This window comes from Anarhichas minor, unplaced genomic scaffold (assembly GCF_050575085.1).
Source record: "Anarhichas minor isolate MPS153535 unplaced genomic scaffold, ASM5057508v1 ptg000027l, whole genome shotgun sequence".
NCBI lineage: Eukaryota > Metazoa > Chordata > Actinopteri > Perciformes > Anarhichadidae > Anarhichas > Anarhichas minor.
The window spans coordinates 16,626,795-16,647,608 of record NW_027466473.1 but is presented as its reverse complement, the minus strand read 5'-3'; the positions used below and the strand labels follow the sequence as shown (position 1 = coordinate 16,647,608).

Sequence of the window (20,814 nt, the reverse complement as noted above, 5' to 3'; positions counted from 1 at the left end):
CAGCAGTAGCTTGCCAAGCATACAAAAAGAAGTGGGTCACCAGGGACTATACAGGCTGGGCCAGCACTGAATATCATTAATGGTGTTTTGATCAAGGCCAAATGAGGCCAATATCAAGTTTTCCCTCAAACCAGCAGGCAGAGATTATAAGATTACGTGAGGTGTAAGTCTGAATGACAGCTTTGGGGGGTTGGATGTTTGCCTCCACATATACAGTAACCTTGGTCAGGTTAATCATTGACCGGTCTATGGCACAAGGTTCCCTGCGTTGTCTGGTGACAACCTATGACATTGCCAGCTGTACACATGCAGCAATCAGGGCTGCAAATGCATACAGAGGGTTTTATTTATGTGCGTGGACGTGGGTGCATATCTACACATGCTTAAGCAAAAAAAATATATATATATAAAATCTGATGCAAATCTGATTTAATGAAATAACATGCACTTCCATGTAACATTATGCAAATATATACAATACATTAAATACACAAGCAATTTTTTGCCTCCACACCATGAGTCTTCAAGGACAAGTGCCATCTTACAGAGGCTGACAAAAATGTTCAAGCTCAATAAAAGATATTAAATGAATAAATAAATAACTCCTGGTAATCATCAGGTGAGAACTTGTTGAGGCTTTGCCATATGAAATGAGTGTTTGGGCTTTATCGGGTGCTCTAGAGTAGTAAAGACTTATGTTACTGATGTGTCTAAACTCAAAGTTGACATGGATTCAAAGTGTCTTCAACTCTTCCTCCTTAGAAGCACTGAAGATCACTTTCAATGTCACTCTGTAGAGACAAAACATTAGCTTTTACCAGCCCAACGTTGAAACTAATTGCACTGACGATTATTTCTTGCATTTCACACTGATCCCCAAGCTTCAAAAGCTGGCATTGATATTGCACATTAGCCATGACCCTCAGCAAATCAAAAGAACTGCAGCTCTGGTACTGTAGGGATTCATCAAGTTGCTCACACTTCATCAGGTTGGAGGCTCGCTGCCAGAGGGGTCTGAACCGGCGGTCTCCTGCTGAGTAACCCTGGTTACTCTGCCACCCTGCTGACACCGATCAGGTGGAGGGAAAACTCCGAACCCTTGTCTCTTGAAAAATAACCCATTAGAAGAGCAAACTGTGCATATTCACGGCACTTCAAAGCCGTATTTACAGACTCCATTTTATACTTCACGCAGTCAATAAAATGTCATGAGATTGACAGCCTTTATCAGAGATCCTAAAATATGGTTTGGAATTTGGACTGGATTTTATGCAAAATTGTAAACAGCAGACAAAAACAACATGTTCACGAACTGAGATTCCACAATCCCTTTAAGAGTATCTTACTTCTGTTTGTGGGGAAGATAAAGAGATGAGCTAACAGTGATCACTGAACCTTGGCAATCAAACCCACGCACATCGGGACAACTTTTCCTTGAGTCCAATCAGCAATCTCCCACAAGCAAGGGACGCGTGGACAGAAAGACGAGTGTACTCCTTCGACAGATGAAGGGCATTCCTCTCCTTGCTGACTAGGAAAGGAGGGATTAAAGATGATCGCATCTATGTTAGGCGAGAGAAGACGACTTGGCAAACCCACTTTAAGGCAGACAGGCTGCTCAACACAAACGGAGCAACAATATATATATATATATATATAGATCACATTCTAGCAAGCACTCAAAAAAAGAAAGAAATCTGACTGACAAGAAAGAGTACAGAAAACCACAGGATGGTTCAGTGCCCAACTGCTCTGAGGGTTTTTACAGTAACAGGCTATCACGGGAAAGCCGCAGAGGCAGCAAATTCCTCCAACTTGATTCATTGATCAGAAAACAAGTCGTGACACATCAGACTTTACAGAACTTGCAGTGAAACTCGGCACTAAGAAAGTCCTGGTATATTCCATTTGTCTCCTCAAAGATTTGCACTCGTTTCTAAATGCACTCAAAGGCCACAGATGATGAAACACATTCATCATGCAAAACGAGGAATGTAGAAAGATGGTGAAGCGGTGAAGCTAGTTGGACTACGAGCAGGAGGAGGGTGGGATGATATTCAATATAATTATTTTGACAAAAAAAACATATAAAGTCTTCCTGAATTTTGATTGTCAAGAAACAATGTGTATATATATATATATATATATATATATATATATATGCATATTACGATTGCAAAATCACAGAACTAGCATTGATATATTCATTCCTGGTATATTACACTGATAGGACCAGATTCAACTAAAAACTGAATAAACCATTGACAGATGTAGAGATACTTGCAGGGTATTACTGAGTAGGCTTACAACACACGACTCCAGATAAGCTTCCATAAAAGATGACTCAAACCCTCACATAGCCAAGCCATATGTTCATGAGTGAGCGAGGTAATCGTTTATGCTGCGATCAATTACTGAATTCATCTACAGAGATACGTTGGGATCTGCCTGATTCAGCTTATGAATAAAAAAAAAAAAGGAAATTAGATCTCATGATATTATTATTTTGTAGTTGGTCTCTATTGATTATACTCAAGGGTGAACAGATTGGTGACAAGTTGAATCATCATCATCACCAGCAATAATTACATTTATTGGCCAAACGTGTGTCCAACGTGCATGCATTTTGTTTGCTTTCTTTTTTTGGTGGGCGGACTACCTAACCACTTCCACCAACCAGTTTCCTGGGGAAACCCCGAGATGGTTAGCAGTTTCTAGTTTATGCAAATATTATTTGTTTTTTTGTTTTATATCTGCCAATTACCACATTTCCAAAAACAAAAAAAGCCAGTTAGTGCTCATTTTCAAACACACTCACCACAATGCAAAAGACAAACATGGTTCGCTGTATGCTAATTAGGTGTTACATTAGAAATTCTGAGAACTTCTGAGAAACACACAAATCAGACACAATTTCTCAGAACAAATACCTAAATAATAACAACAACAATATCTGAAAAAATAAGTTTTACTTTCTTTTTTTTTACCCGGAATGCCACTTTGCCCCAAGAGGGAAAAAGGGCAGCGGCCTGAGCCATTCTAGCTGCTAGACACCTCACTTCCTGTTGGAGTTGTTGCTAAACATAACAAGCACAATCCTTTGTTTATGAAGTACAGTTAGTCAGATCAGTCGGGGCTATATTTATGCTCACTCCTGACCTATCAGAGCAACGGCTTTCATGTGACTGGAGCAGAGGAAGCATTTGTGGCAAAGAAACAGACTGCTGCCCTCACAAACAGACTATGGCAAGCCATACTAACATTTAATCAGCAGGGCTAACTAGTAACTACTTAGTGGTGGGAATTATATTTTAACATGTCAGAATGTCACTTTAGATATCTCAAATATAATTACCACTGATTACAAATGTATTTCAGATATCTGAAATGCAAATTTAGATTTACAATTCCGAGCCGACTTATCGATCATTTAAATTTGACTATTCAGAGTTAAATTATCAATATCTAAAATGTCATTTAAGATATATAATTTAAGAACAAGTGTAAATATCTATAATGACCATACGTATGAATTGAAGATATCAATAATTAACATTTTCTAATTGCAATGAATCAAAATGACAATAAGTATGTCAACTTGGAATTAAAACAGATCAAAATTGTATTATAAATATCTGTCAATGGTAAAGTTGACTAGTCATAGATATCTACAATTAACATTTCCACTGGTAAGAAATTAATATTTGATATAAAGAATTAACATTTTGACTAATGAGAAATTAACTGTGGATATCTTTAATTAGAATTGCTCCTCGTCAAAATGACATTATGGATTTGTTAGAATTCCAAGCTAAGTAAAAAAGCAATTGTTGATACCTGCATTTACTATTAACACTACCGATTAAATGTCAATAAACAGATAGGATTATTGAATTAACGCGATCTATTTATGGTCTAAACGTCTCAAGCTGAGCTAGGTTACACTGGTACACAAGCCATTAAACGTATGACATAGGGAGAGATATGCAGGGACAGGAACATTAAAGCATAGTGCCGGCGGCCATCACATGCTTATTAGGATGGGTTTAGAAAAAAAAAAAAACCTCCACCAAAGACCTTGTATTCTATTCTGAGTATTAGTAATCTACACCAAGAAATGCATCTCAGCTAGCTTTGCCAAGCATCCACAGCCGTCACATGATGTGCAATGAGGCATTAGTGAGTGCATATGTTTGTCTGCTCATAGTGCACAGTATCTGGGTGTAATGTGTAGAGATGCATCGGCTGCAGTTTTCTTGGCCAATTGCGATATTCGATTTTTTTCAAAGTCCGACCTGCCGATTCCGATTTATTTTTTAAGAACTATAATTGACAGCGAGGTCCTAGACTAACTTTTTTTCACCACTGTCCCAAAAAATAATTTCAATCATTCCTAAGTCAGTGTAAACTGTCAAAAATGATTTCACGTTATTGTAATCTATTGTGGTTATTTGCATAGAAACACTTTCACGAATTTAAACGATAAACGATTGTATATTTGCTTTAATTAAAAAAAACGTGGCTTTAGTAGTTTTAATTATGTATTATATTTACCTTCTCCCAATATCATTTTTACTGAGTAGAGCTTGAACGCACCATAATGCAAGTCAATGCAACCTCTGTTAACGTTAGCTCTGTAATAAGTAGAACTGTGCATATATATGACATATATGACAACCTGTTATGTGATGGGAAAGTGTCATACTTGATGAACGATCATTATGACAACTGAGCAAATTCCATCTGCTTAGGATCTTGGGCACTCTCTGCCCACCGCAAGGGACACACATCCCTAGACAACAACAAAAGAAACATTAAAAGGATAAAGAAGAGTGTTGAAAGCTCCAGAAAAAAAAGAAACTACTCTCTAAGTTCACTCATTATTTTTTGCATTAAACATACATCACAATTTAACTACTACATGACTGATGTCCTGTACGCAGTAGGACTGTTTCTTCATAACACACACATGCATTATGGCAAGTGTCTCTTTTACTTTGTTTAATTTTGTACTTCTTTCCACATTTTACAGTGAATAAAAAGACGAGCTTTGTCCTGCAAAAAGAGGTTAAAATCCATCATGTGACCTGATACATAGGCCTTAGATGTGCTCACGACACCCAACACCAGCGTAAACATGCCAGCAGACACCAAAACAGCCTTAAAAAAAGAACCAGCTTGGCTGCTAAGAGGCCTAGACCTCCTTTGGCTCTCTGAACTACAGTGACCCCCCCAACCGAAGCCTACATCAAAGACTCAGTACAATAGAGCTCTGAAGAGGCGAGAGCGAGCAAGGCAGACAGAGGGAAGAGGAATGAAAGAGATAGAGTGAATGAAAGAGATATTGTTGGGAAATGCGTCTTGGCCGTTGATCAGATCTGACATGTCCGCTGTAAGTTCAGGCCGCATGTATTAAGCCTCTTTAAAGTAGCGATATGGAATCCGCTTGATCTTTCAGCTCCACAATAACGAAAAGTTGGACCTGCTTTTGAAAATCTGACTTTACACAAGCCTCTGGGGGCCATCATACGAGTCCAAAAGCAGGCTTCGGAGGGAGGTACCACTCCACACAGTATTGCAAGGCATCACAGCACATTTCCACTCACTCAACAACATGTAGCATGGATGAAACATGTTTCCCCACATAAACATGTTAGGCCCGTCTAGCTAATGCTTGGAGCAAAAAGTGTTTGGATGTGATGAAGTCCGGTGGGGGGGAAATAGGAAGTGGTAATTAAACAGTAAGATTGAGTGAAAGGCAAAGAAGAGTGACATGTTTTGCATACAGCAAAGGTTATCAGTAAGTCTATTAAGCAACAGGAACTCAAACAAACAATGTGAATTGAGGTTGGCATAATCTTAAGAGATTACAAATCCAGGAAACTGAGTCAACAGACATGAGTCTGACCTAGTTTGGCTGTAGGTTGTTTTATCTGGCGGTTATGAAATGGCTATCGAGGACACTTAAAGGTAAGATTTGAAATTCCCTGTTTGCAGTTTTTAATCGAGCATATGGCTTGTTAAAAAATAATTGTGGAATTTTATGTAAAACAATGAACATAAAAAGGACCGACTTTGTATCACAACATATTACATACATGCAATATCACATGTAAATAATCAAATTGATGTTCAGAGGAATAAACTATGTTCCTCTGTTAATAATCACATCAGACAAAAGTCTTCACAAAATGCAAAAAATCCATTTAAAAGTTTTTAAATTGCAATTTAGTTTGGAATTATTCGTTTGGACAACAGAGCTTTGTGAAATGACGACGATGCAATTAATGATGATATCGAATTACCTGCCAGACCTCACATGTGGTTTCTAGAAACGTGTTCACAAACGTTGACGCCCAGTAAGTGACAGATGTTGATTCCATTCGATTCCGTTACCTAATCTTGCACTATAGTAAATTAGCACCCACGGCTACAAAAACCCTACAATGTAGTCGAAAGGCCCGCCGCCAGTAAAAAGTTAAACAATATCTCTGTTACCAACAGTTTCAACAAGCAGCAACATGTAAAAGAAAAGACAACTGTAATGATTGAAGCCGGGCATACAACCTCAAACACTGAAACCAAACTTTGAGTGTGGCTAAGGGGCAATTATAATAGTAATCGTCACCCAATGAATCATCACAATCACCAGCATCATTATCTCGTTTATTCATATTCATGGTACTCGCCCAACTACTACTGAAATCCCTCACTACAACTCGTGTTTATGTTTTTGTTGCATGATGTCTCCCGTCTATTGGCCACTTGGATCTGTCCCCAAAACTGTGAATAGACCGTCCGCTTTGTTCTGAGGCTTCTATCCACGAAGGCCACATATGTCTCAGGCTGTGATCCGTCTGTGCGAGCTCTTGGCTGCAGATATTTATGTCGGTTTCAGGGATTTCCCTGCCACTATACGGGTAAGGCACACCGCCTAAATGTTTTTGCTCCGTGTGAACATAAAAGCAATGTGGGGAGCATCTGAACGAGCCGAAGCAATGATGGATTAGCAAAAATTATTCATTTGGCATTCAATACTAATTTTAACACTCAAAACTTCAAACGAAAGCACAGTTTTAAAAAGATGCTTACATGTGTGGGTGAGTGCCTCCTTTGACATCCAGAATCTGCATCACACTTCTAACATACAAGTGTGTGTGTGTGTGTGTGTGTGTGTGTGTGTGTGTGTGTTTGCATGACATCTTCTTGATTACAGGTTTTTTATGCCTGTGTGAAATAGGAAGAGGTCTGAGGGGCCATCAGGGGTGAGTAGGTGAGAATAAAAACACGACCGAGTGACCGTTCAAGCAGAGAGAGGGAGCAGCACACCAGAGCAGATATGTACACGTGGCCTTCCAGCATCCCTGTGTGTACACACACACACACACACACACACACACACACACACTGACGCATGCAGCACAGCAACATGGAGGAGTTTGAATTCACTTTTTAACCCTTAGTATGCGTCAGTATGACTCACATATTTTAAGATGAAAAAGATGAATAGGCGTGAAGTACAGAAATCTATGTACTGTACAGGTAAACGTTAGCTGCTGCATGTAAAGAAAGTAAATTAAGCACAAGTAAAACATATATAATATACTTAATGGAAGAAGTATCATGCTCCTTAAATGCATCTTAAACAATTGGTCTCAAACAATGTTTCAAGGCCGTATTTCACCCTGGGCATGAAGCAAAAACATTTGTTTATCATCCGATTATTGGTTACATAACGAGAGGCTTGAGCCAAGCAACAAGAATGAGCCAAATTGTGTTCCAACTGGGCTGAAAATTCCCACAGAGCAGCAAGGTGGGCTCCATGATATACAGTACATGGAGTCAGCTGCTATGCCAACACATGTGGATACCAGGGAGTTGTTCATTGTCCTGTTTTCATTCCTACTGTGAGATACAGTATACATCAAATAGTGCAACAGTTATGTTGTGTTGAGTCGCGTTATGTTATCAACAGCTCCTGTGCGTCACATATGCAGAACAATATCACACAATGTGCTTCGAGGCACCGTCACTCAACAGTGCTGTGTCTACAGTAAACCTCAGAGTCTGCATTTAATATACCAACACACTCGCTTTCATGCAGAGCTGAAACAATTAGTCTTTCAGTTAATTATTCAAAGTAAGAAGATCAATCATTACATTACATTACATTACAGTCATTTAGCAGACGCTTTTTATCCAAAGCGACTTACAATTCAGAGTCTATCACATTTCTACACTGTAGGCACAGCTACGGGAGCAATTTTGGGGTTAAGTGTCTTGCTCAAGGACACATCGACATGCGACTAGCAGAGCAGGAGCCGGGGATCGAACCGCCGTCCCTCTGATTGAAGGACGGCCCTGCTATCCACTTAGCCACAGTCGCCACTTAGCCACAGTCGCCCCCCAATCAAATTCACTAGTCTTATTTCACTTACAAATTAAATACAATCTAAATTACTCAACGTGTTATTTTGTGGGGTATGTTGGATCATTGTGATAATTTGTGCAGCATGATAATTTCAGAGAACATGATAATTTGACAAAAGAGAATAATTAATTATTGCCAAACTATGCTTGTCGCATTGGTAAGTTGTTTGGTAGTTTGTTTTTGCCATTTATTTATACCGTAATATACAGGCACAGCATGGAAACACACACCATGCTGGCGCAACAAGCATGAACATACCAGCAAGCAGTTCCCCTGAAAAGGCAGCACTGTGGCATAGATTCCTGGTGCAACCGAAGTTTGTTTTTAAAAACAACACTTTGTTGTTTGAATGAATTATGAAGTTACAAAAAACACCCAGAAAAGAACACTCCATAAAGTGATTAAAACAGCAGCTCATTAGGATGCCATCTTTGTGTTTCTACAAAGCTTTGTCTTCATTAATCAAAACACATCTTGTGATCTGCCCATTCAAGCCATGGTCACAAAGACGCTCATAACACAGAAAACACATATCTCTCGTTCAGAGTTCTACTCACACAGCCATTTCAGTTATCAGATCAGAGCTGAAGCGAGGCGTGCCCACCATGACACTTGTCATTCTCACTGTGCCGCATGTCCATGACTTTCTCACACATTAAAACATGACCCATACTCCTGCAGCCTCAGAAATGCACACATCATGCTTTCTCAATGAATCATTTCCTGTAGGAATAACACAGTGTTACGTAACTGTGATATCTTTATAGCGAGCACCGTGTTACAACACAATTTTTGGAAAAAATACCAGAGGGCGGAGCTTGGACAAATTATGACTAGATACCGTGTATGAGAACAACTTCACAACTGTGCCTGAAATAATATTGATTTTCAACATCTGATTGCGAGCAACCACAAAAGACAAAGTGCTCTAGGTTACTTCAATAACCAAAGACACAAGATTAGAAATATGTATACACTGTCATCAGGGTGACTATCACCAACTCAACTAGTTATATTCCCTTCATTATTTACCTGTATTTCTTTCCACCGCTGTCTCTTTCCAACCTAGCAACTAATGTATCACCTCATCTGCCTTCTCTGACAATATTTGTGTAAATACAGGAGAATTTATTCCTATATTACGTTTGTCATGGCATTCCTAAAATGTGATGTGGATAAATTGGGGAAATGTGTGTCCTGCTGTGTCTGCCTATTGGAGGCGATAAGCGCCAGATGCTTTCCAACCCAGGGGTGCTAGCACTTCCCTCACAAAAGAAAAAATGCCACGGAAGTACTCTTTTTGGGGGTCTTATTGAGGGGATGTTTCTTTTGTGCTTGAATCACACAGACTTGGGCATGACCGCTGTGAAACACACCGACTGCTTTCATTTACCAAATGCAAGGTGTCCCACAGGGAACTGAAGTGCCCCGATACATCACTCTGAGCTTTATTTGATTTCAGGAGCGTCAACAGAGACCAGATGTTTTCTGTGGCTGCGGGAGACCAAAGCACAGCCCTGTTGTGCCCAGGGAATTCTGTCTGCAGTGGATTGTAAACATAAATAGCCACAATGGTAAAACCCCATATAAATCACTGGTTCAGTAAGGACTGATGAAATGAAAAGCAATTACAAACACTTTATATTGATTTGTTGTATTTCACGAGTAGTTTGCAAGAAAGAAAGCAAAAATTGGGAATAACCCATATTTGTAAATTGAATGCCTGTTCATCGAATTGATTTCCTGCTGAAATTTACTCCAAAGGTTGCAGTGATCAACAAACAAGTCAAACCAAAGAATGTCATTAAATGTCCAATCCAGTGTGTTTGGCCTCTGGGGTCAGACTGCTAACAGCTTAAGGACAATGTTTATTTTTCCTGACACAGTGTTTGAGATTAGAAAAGTTGTCAACAATGTCAAAAAAAAAAAGAAAAGGGTCACCGAGTCCTAGATCACAGTTTCTATTCTGAGAAAAGTATCACAGCTAAGACTGCCGTAGAATAACCGTCAACTAAAATTTACACATATTTTAACATTTACAAAAGCACAGCAAATACCCTCCGACCACACAAATACAAAGTCAAGCATAGCGTGAAAGAAAGCAAAGTAATTCCATGAGACCTACCTGGAGAAGCCGACAGAAAACGCTGACAGGGCTGCAGCAGAGGGGAGCCCATCGTCGCCCCTCTGTAGCCCGGCTGACTCTCCAAAACGGTTCCCCCTGGCCCAGCTCTCCCCCACCAGAGGCAGGTTTGGGTACAAGCCAAAAAGATCCTGGTCTTGTAGGCCCACTGTGGAGGACGGGTTGGCTCTGTAGTGGTAGCTAGATCCTGCTCCTACGCTCATAGATGAGGGCATGGTGCCACCACCTCCATGGAGAGAGCTCCTGCTGCTCTGGAGACACTGCGCCTGGCAGAAACCAGCGCTCTCCTGCTTCTCCTGTTTGACAACACCAGGAGTACGGATGTGGATGAAAGAGTCGTCCGGATCCTTCTCTTCCTTGATCATAACGCTGGAGAGAATTGATGTGGGCTGCTGTTGATGGTGAAGCTGCTGCTGCTGGAGAAGGTGGTGCTGCTGGTGTATGGGCTGGTGCTGCTGATCCGAGCCATTCACACTGGTACAGTTCACTCCGTTACCCATGACGGGCTTTGTTTCCTTTAGCAAGCCGCTGACAGCACCCCCGCCACCTCCACCCCTGCTGTCATGTAGGATGTTATCCAAGTGTGCCACTTCCGAATCAAAATCAAAATCGCTGATTTCTGGCAGGGAATTAGGAAGGTCCAGGTCTTGCCAAATTTCGATATCCTCGATTTGGCGACTGCTGTTGCCATCCAAATCACAGGGACCCGCGCCTGTGTGTCCGCTGTAAGTTTCCGGGTCTTTATCCGGAGACAAATTGGCCTCCAGCTTGATGTGCTGGGGGAAAAGGTCTGGCAGAGGGAGGTTGCCCAGGATGGAGGAGACTGAGGCGCTTATGACAGAGGTGGCCCTCCGGTCCAGATCGGAAATACCGTGTTTCAGCAACGGCAAGTCGCCCTCCATGTTGAATCTGCCAATATCCTGGTGTTGTTTCGGCATTCTAATGATTTTACCCTCCTTCATGTCTGACCCCTCAAACAGGACATGATGCTGAGGGGAGTCAAAGAGGCCTCCTAGCTCCCCCTGGTCTTTGGTTCCACACCCTCCATTTCGGGCCACTGTGGGCTGGGGCAGAGACCCCTGGCCAGGCGGGTGCTTTGCAGACTGGAGCAGTGAACCAGCTGTGTCACCTGTATCTCTGCATTCTCCGTCTCCCGTCTCTCCAAATGTCAGGCTGTCGTCTCGATTACCGTTGCGCTTCAGTCCACCCTGATCCATTTCTTTATCCCGACAGGACAGTGAGGGCGAGTCAAAGAGTGCACACACACACAGAGAGAGAGAGAGAGAGAAAATAGACAAGGTTAAGTTATAAAAAAATGAGTTGATGCTGAATAAGATGATACATACACAGTGGATAGATATAGATAGATATATACACACACATACATAAATAAATCTCTCATAGATCATTCACAGTGATGGCTGTCTTGAAACATCTGCAATAAAATTGTGTTATGGTGCAGTTTAAAAGCACTAATGGTGCAAGGTCCATATATATAATAGTATGCCTCTGCCTACACTATTCTATTATTCATTTATTATTTTCAAGAAATGACGGAAGTCGTATTTAACCGGCCATATCCTCCTCTCACACCCACACTGGAGAAATATGGCAGAGGCACAAACTAGGCTAAGAAAAATCCGTCCAGGAAAAAAAAAAAAAAAAGGAGACCACAGCCATTACATAACATGACTGACCATAATGCTCATGTTATTTCTTTGAACTGTGCCCTCCACTCAACTCGAGCGTCAAGAAGCGCAAGCAATGCATAAATTGTGTAACAGCCAGTGCCACTGACGATCCCAGATACAGCCGAGCACACACATCTGTCGAAGGAGATTAACGCACTAAGGGTCTCTGGGCATTTGCAGCAGTCACCAATAACTGTCCATCTCCATTTGCAACAGAGCGCAAATTAACAACTCAAGTCAAAACTCCATTTACAAAATAAGAAATTTAAATAAAACTATAAGACAATCAAATGAATGCAAGCAAAACCATGTGGCAACAACCTGTGCAAAGAAGAAGCTCTATGCTGTTTAAACTGCGGCTCACTAATTTGAATCCCAATAGTAACAGAAGCTGTCACCTGCGTCAAATCCTCTGTTTCAATGTCAGTGTCAGGGCCAAAACAGGGCCCGCATCGGTCAGATCATTCTGAACTTGTATTTTAATGTCAGGACTGTTGTCAGGCTGGGACACAGTCTTCCTAATTGAGATTGCTGGTGTGATGCTTTTCTTTTCTTTTTTGTAGAGAAGTTAATGAAGATCGTTGGTGTATCAAAGTCCCCTGAAGTTTGGAGTTTCCTGACTTGCCATAGGCAAGTCAGTCATAGGTACTTTTCCCACCAAACAGCACAACACATCATTACAGCATTAGTGCAACCTGTTGGCTGCGATGGGAAATTGCACCGATCACATGCCCACGGCCGGAGATAAGCTGAGGTTTGTGCAACCGGTTTTCTTTTTCTTCCTTTTCTTATACAGAAATAAGACTGTTGCGCCGAGCGCGGGTTAGGGGATCCGTCAGCGGGGCGCACGGCGCAGGGTTGTCAGTGCGCACACCACGCAGCGCCGGGGACGCTCCTCGTCGGCCTACCTCCGGTGAGGGGGGGGGGAGAGACAACCAAGCGTTTGCCTCCCTCGATAATTCTCCAGCGATACAAACAAGTGGTTGTTGCAGTATAAGCAGATCGTACCTGTAGTGAGATGATGCGCTCTTCCAGTTAGGTCATCTCCCGTCAGTCCAAGTTGGAAAACATATGCGAAATAACGCGACGTCCACACACACACACACAGTCAAAGGTCTCGATTAAAACCCGGTCCTTGCAGCAATGTTGCGCGGTGAAATGTCAGCTGGGTTTGTCGCCGCCTCTCTCCCCGTGCGGCAGGAAAACATCGTCCGCAATATCAACTATTTCAGAACTAAAGTCAACAGCGTCGCTGACCTGGTTGGCGCAGTCGAGATCCACCGTGTGTGCGCGCCTGCTTGCCCGATCTGTCGATAACTTTTGACGTACGTCGCCAGTATGAGGAAAAAAAAAAGAAAAGTGATTGATCGCCTACTCGCTCGCGATTTCAGGGTAATTCCGCAGTGATTCCACAGATAGGCGCCGCGATATTCTGCTCTTGCGCCATTAAACCCGTGAGTACATGAAAGTTATATAATACAGCCGTGCTGCCCTGGCGTACTCAACTGAAAACTCAGGCAGGGCAGGGCGGACAGTTAGTGAAACGGCGTCAAGCTCAATGAAACAAAGTTGATCGCTTCTGCCTTGTCCTTTCAGAATAAAAGCCTTTGTTGTTGCCATCTTCGATTAAAGTTACATGGTTAGAATATATGAAAAAAAATTACGTCCGAAGCCATTTTAAAGTCGATTTTTTTTTTACCATAAAGGCCAGTTTGGGCATAATGCACGGCATGATTTAGTTTTTTTTTATTCAGTTCTGTTTTTTAAGACGAACATTGTTTTGCTTTTATTGTAAAGCAGAAATAGCTCTACTTTCTGCCACCTTGTGTATATGTGTGGTAGCTTGACGCAGCTGCTAGTTTGACACTTGCCTGTGAACGCCCCTTTCCCTGTTGAATCTCTCTGCTGAGGAATCTGTCAAAACGTGTCTCCGTAGGCCTTCACTGGAAGGACCTATAGATAGTCATTTATGTTCTGCTATAGCCTTCAACCACCAACGTTAGTGCAAAGCCCTTTATAGCTTTGAGTTTCAAAAGTTAAGTCCCTTTCTGAGGGCCCCTTTAGGAGTCAAATAAGGTTGTGAGCAAAGAACAGGGAGGTCATTTTTTCCTCAAACAAGAGCATGTAATCACGATTAGGCTATAGAATCCAAGGTTATGCTACTTGATTGTTATCTCCTCAACTATGGAATTCACGATAATGAATAAAACTCTCCTCCTCAGATATGGAGTCCATGATATTTATCACAATTAAATAGATTTTGGTCATGAGAGGTCTTGATTTACCGAGTCCACATCAAGACAGGCGGCTGGCGATGCTTAGACACAGATTGTGAATGCTTACTGTAAGCGAGACATATGACCCCGGGTGGTTTTGACACCTACTTTCAGTTGTTCATCCAAAGTTCTTTCTAGGTCATGAATGGACTGGGAATCACACTGACATTGAGAGACAAGAAACACACAGGGAACTGTTGAAGAAAAGAGGAAGCACAGCCAGGACAGATTTAAACTAGGAAGGTGCACTCAATAGAGTGCAGATCCCTGCCAGGTGTGTCTGCAATGACCACTGCTGTAATGTGTGATTGAATTAATACAACCCACAAATGACCAACCCACCTTCTAGACACCAATGGCCTGTAAGGTGTCTCAAAAAACAAGCAGCAATGCATGCAAGCAAGCGGCTCAAAGTTGTCGTATCGGCTAAGACACTTCATACGATTTTGCAAAAAAGAAATTGAACTCACTAAGCTGTTCCGTTATTGTGTCCCTCGACACAGAGCATTGGTTGAAACATGTTGGTGCTTTTAATGATTTGGCCACCATAATAAAGGCTTTTTGATATTTCCTTCCTCTTTGGTCTTTTTTGGATTGCCTTCCTGTTTATGCAGATTTTTTTTTTTCAAAAGCACCTGACATATTTAGATCTACGGTTGAATACACAGAGCAACCTCTCTCCTAGGCAATAAAAGGTGTTTTGAGAAGTTGCGAGTAACCTTGAGAAGTCCTTGAGCATGCAGCCATAACTGGCCACCCGAAAGTATTTATGACGTTTTCTGCAGCAGAATGCGAGATTAGCCGTGGACAGACACAGATGTGCACACTCACTCACTGACGCACACACGAGGGATCGTGTGATTCTTCTGGCAGAAATAACTAGACATCCTGTCAAGGAGAGAACAACGTCCAAACAGAACCATGAACGAGGGGCGAGATCTTTCTCTGCTCTCAACAAAGCAGAGTTGTAAACGGGGGCGCAGCGTTATTCACTACAGCACAGAGTGAGGGGTCAAAGGCCAGGTTGACTGTCAGAACCACTCCTGAAACTTAAAGCATAAACCTGATTTCTAATCTCTTACGTGACAAGTCTTTTACATATATAATCTGTCGATAGATAGGTCAATGATTTCTTCAAAGATAACACATTTACAATGACGTAAAACACAGAAAAGTAGCACATCCTAATAGGGATCTTCAAATGTTTTATTGTATCCAAATAATTCATTGATTATCTAAATTGCTGTGAATTAATTTTCTCTCAGTCAACTAACTTTAATCAACAAAATGTTTCAGGTCTACAGAAAGAAAAATCCCAATACTCGAAACATAAGAGGCCAAGAGAGGCACTCTGCATGTTGTGACTTTGCTAGTTCAGTTATGATCTTTTGTGATAGTCCCAATCCCTTTAATGCATGAGTCCAACATGAACTGACTGGTGACCTTTCAGTGATATTAAGACTATTTTGCAATTCTGTTGGTCAGCTTCACCAGACAAGGTCTTCAGTTAGAAATTAATTTCTCATTTTTATGATGACACAGTGGACCATAACAAGGAGTGATTTGAGTTATGTGTTCTGCAGAGTCAACCTAGGGTGAAGAAGAAGAAGAGAGGAGAGGAGAGGAAGGGAGGTGGACAGTCCAGGCTGTGCAGACTGGCCCAGACACCCATGCTGTTCCATCTGCAAGAAAAGAAACAAGGATGGGGAGATGCAAACCAACAGGCCAGGAGAAGAAAGAAGGAAAAGGGGTGGGGGAAAAGGGGGGGCAGTTGTGGCCCTCCATGCAAGTCGTTCGATTAGAAGGAGCAGAGTGTGTCCTGTGCATGTGGATGTCTCATTAAGAGCTAGCGTGGCTGGAGAGAGGCAGGAGCTCCCCAGGGCCCGACTAAACCACACTGTTCTCAAAACATCACAGGGAACACTGTGAGTTTTTAATGCTGGGTAACAATGGGTGATACTATTAACCGATAAACAATAAAAACACTGGACGTGTGGCGCTTCATGTGCATGTATATGTGCAACTGGGAGTCTAATGGAGAAGTATGTTACGGTGGTTGTGTAATACACCTTGCTCTGGGTGCATACTAGGTTACACTAGTTACATTGAATGTGCTGCCGCAGAGACAACTTCATGTGAATATTCATTAATGTGCACTCACATGTGCTGGTGACTAATAGAGGCCAAAGTTTGGGTTTCAGATGTTCTGGTTATAACACTGACCTTTTGGTCCCTAGCAGAGGTAGGTGGCCTACATGTTGTACATACACACACACACACACACACACACACACACACACACACACACACACACACACACACACACACACACGCACACACACTGTTGGCTGCCTATTTGCAGGTACAAGTTACAGTTAAAGGGCAGCACATTCAAATCAAAACCAGACTTTCTCATTGGTTTCTATCAAGTCATGTAGATGTTGCATCCATTTTGTTGTATTTGCTGAGGTTTTGATATATCTGTCTGAGATTTCTGTCACCCAAACATAATGGAGGTGAAATTAATTTAGTTTGTGGTGCTCACAGTATTGAAAAGTGTCCTTTTAAAAACTTGTGGATTAATGCATAAAATAAGCTCATAAATAAGTTTTTGTATACTTCAGCAAGATAATCTTCACTAATGAACACCACTTTTTTATTTTGGAAGAATAAATTAAATTGGCAGAGGTAAAAAGCTTTTTCTTAGAGATGCACTATGATAACGGCACATCATGAGTGTCAGCAGATAAAAGCTTTAAGATAAAATATCGGCATCAGCCAGAGATGAACATTTTATTCGCTTTCACAGGTACCAAAACCCGGTATTGAACACGCCCCGGGGCTAAATTATTAAGACCTTAGACGTGATAATAAGTCGAGGTGGCGAAAACTATGCTTGTTACTGCAAGAGCATTAAAACACCTGTTCAACAGGCATGTAAACATGTTAACATGCATGGCTGATACTGACAGATGTCTGTGTTCTTTATTCTTTATTAACCTCATTGAGCAATATTTTACATGTTTCACATGTTTTAATTGCAATTTATAAATTGACACCCAGTGAATGTGTAGGCTTACATTTTGAAAAGCATTGTATTTCATGTCTGCATTTGCCACGGGGCCATGACTATAACAGTAGGCATAATATTATAATTCCACTACTGGAGAGACTTGATTCTGCATATCTTGTGTTGGAAAAAAAAGTGTTCGTATTTTGGTATCGGCATTCAGCCAAGCGAGTTGAAAAATATCAGCATATCGGATATTGGCAAAAAAAACAAAAAACAATATTGTGCATCCCTAATCATTTTGTTAACATTTTATGCTTTTATTCGGCTGTCTATTAGGCTGGACATGAGGGTAGAGACACATTTAGAATGACATGCAACAAATGCCATCTGTCAAATTTGAACCTAGGATAATGCAGGCCACTATAGGGCATCCTATCATCAATAAAATCAAAAGAGGCACATTCCCAAACTCTCTGAGCTTTTAGTTTAATGTCAATGAAGGTCATGGCTGAAAACATATTTTGTTTTTACTCCCCCCTCTTCCAAAATCTCTAATGGTTGACCATTTGCCAAATTCTGTCCAATGAACAAGTCCACATGCCTCTTTTCCAAGCCGTTGCTGCTGTTATTCTTAAAGTTATTATTGCGAAGAAAGTCTGCTGGGTTCCTGTTTAATCACTAATAATGTAATCTTCAGTGTTGGCATTCATTACGTTTATTTTTTTTGGTTTCTCCCTCCACACCCTTTTTTATTCTTTGTGCACAAATCAACACTTTGTTGTCAATTTGGTTGCCTTTTAATACAGTAGTTGATGTCAGTTGTGATAAATTTGCATGTTCATCCAAAACTAATATTAAATAACCAATGTCTTGTATTAAGACAGCTCTAGGTTCGGGTCAAAGGAAGAAAGAAAGTCAAAGAAGCAATTAGAATCACTCAAATCAGTTATTCACACTCTTCCCCCCAAAAGGATTGATAATATTCAAACAGCAGGACTTACCTAACACAATTGAGTTTTGTCAGACATTGAGGATGAAGCACAGTGAGGAAGGAAGAATTTATTTTGAGAAGGAAGTACAGACTGGAAGGAAGGAACTCTTTTCAAAGGTGAACAGGCAGTTCACACACTTTGATATTTCTTCTCTGAGACAGAGGAAGGCTGAACAAGACAATGAGTAGGAAACCTCTACAGGAGGAAAATGACAGCGAGGAAGGATTTCTAGACAGACTACAACCAGTTATTGCTCTGTGGGACATATGGGTCCAACTGCCCAAAACAAACTTAAAGCAGAAGCAACCAATGTCATCCATTCATGTGGCCAGTTTTTTATACTAGCCACATGTTTGATTGAAGAACAATATGTGAATAGAGACATTTACCAACGCTTTGAAATAGGCACGATAAAAAGACATGCATGTTCTGCCAATACACACAATAAAAGTGCTATTTGTGTGAATCATGTGAAAATGTCTTTGATTTTCTTGTGTATTCTGCAGATTTAGTCATCAGAGCACACACTGAGTGTCTATATTCCAACACGGCTACACCGCCCCTGTTAGGCAGGAAGTCTGGATGATAATTTACCATTTTGTGGATGGCATTTGGGACGCATTTCTGCTTTGCTGTACAAAAGAAAGTGTTCTTATGTTTATGTAAGTTCTAACTGTAAGTGCTTGTATACATACCTCCATACCGACACAAAGTGTCTCTCCATCTTTTGTGGATTTAACTGTAGCTGCAAATTGTTTTGTTTTGTGAAGCAAAGATAGATGAGGGGCAGGATGGGTGTGGCATGCCAACACGGGAGATACAGTGAGTGTCACAAAGTTTGGACAACCAAATCTATTTTGAGTAAAGTCAAAGTCAAGTTACTCCAACAGGTTAAATGAAAAGTAATTAACAATCGCAACTACTTATACGACACCTTTCATTCATGAGCCCCATTGATATACAACTTATATCCATAGCAATGTGGCATTAAATATATGAATTCAGATTTGTTTTATGTCACATTTTTTATGCTGTGTGTTAAATTGTACTTTTACGGATGTCATTATGTTGCCTGCACCACCAGTGTTTTGTGAGAAACTCGCTGCAGTGAGACATTTGGTGCTGTCTCAGTTTAAATGAGTGCTGTAAAAAAACATTAAAGTCAATTTTTTTTCTCTCAACATATTTTAACCATAAATCAATTTGATATATAATGTGTGTTTGAGCCAAAAGCACATTCTTTTAAAAGTTACCATCACACAGGCAGGCAGCAGTTAAAAGACTATTCTTGGTTGCAATTATGTTTCATGTCAATCAGCTCTGAAACTACTGTACTGGAACAGCACAACCTCTCCAGTATAAAAAATAGGTTAAACTGAACTGTGGTTAATGGCACACAAGCTCTCAAATTTCACAATAACCGTGCCACACCCAGTGTTATTATGGGACATTATGTTGGGAAGTTTTAAAGGCCTGTACTATAAATATTAGACTGGTTGAGCCTATAGTAGACACTGTCAGATTTAACATGGAAATACTGTTTTTAGGAATTATATGCTGCTTATTACAGGACCCCACTTTACATGGCATACAAGACATGATTTTGAAATTTAGAAAAAGTGGCAAACTATCTGACTTTGTTCCTTCCCACTCGTTGCTTTATTGTGACATTTTTGCCCCACAATGGCGACAGTGTCACAGCACAAACCACCACCATATCTGAGATGCAGATGCTCTAATGTGCAAAAGCTTGTACTCTCCACATTAAAAGCAAGGCCAAAAGATTCTGATCTTCAGTATCAATATCTGCTTTGCATAAGGGGAGCGAGGCATGAACCCAACCTTCAAGTGAACTGACCACATTGACCTTTGGATTCGATAGCTGATGAGGCAATATGATCTGCTAGCTGCAAAAGAGGGTTTTAGAGGAGATCAGCCTTACAAACACCAATCAGCTGACAACAAAGTGGCTGCAGAATGGACAGGTTCACCATTGGCAGCGTTTAGCTTTTTTTCTGCTCCAAAACTCATCTGCTTTTCATGATTCCTTACAAATTAAATCATCATATGAGATGTTCTTACTTACTGATTCTGTGCTCGCTGTGTGAAAGAATCCAATCCAACATGGTGTTAGTGCAGAAACTGCATTGACCAACAGTGTCTACATGACCATGAGCAAACTGTTTAATTCACTGTTAGTGTAACTTTTCATCAGATATACGGCACTGTTTCTGTTCCTAAACCAGAAAACTCTATTTCTGCATATCT

General features: G+C 40.9%; 1 protein-coding gene across 1 annotated transcript in view; it reads right to left on the bottom strand.

The window, feature by feature from the left end:
- LOC142959990 (glucocorticoid receptor-like) overlaps positions 1-13,782 on the bottom strand; it is a 56,926-nt gene extending 43,144 nt beyond the window's left edge. The window contains exons 1-2 of the mRNA XM_076101523.1: positions 13,274-13,782; positions 10,557-11,793 (exon numbers count right to left, since the gene is read on the bottom strand). Coding sequence (XP_075957638.1) covers positions 10,557-11,791 — 1,235 coding nt within the window. The 5' untranslated portion in view covers positions 11,792-11,793; positions 13,274-13,782. The remainder of the gene's footprint in view (positions 1-10,556; positions 11,794-13,273) is intronic.
- Between the last annotated feature and the right edge of the window lie 7,032 nt (positions 13,783-20,814).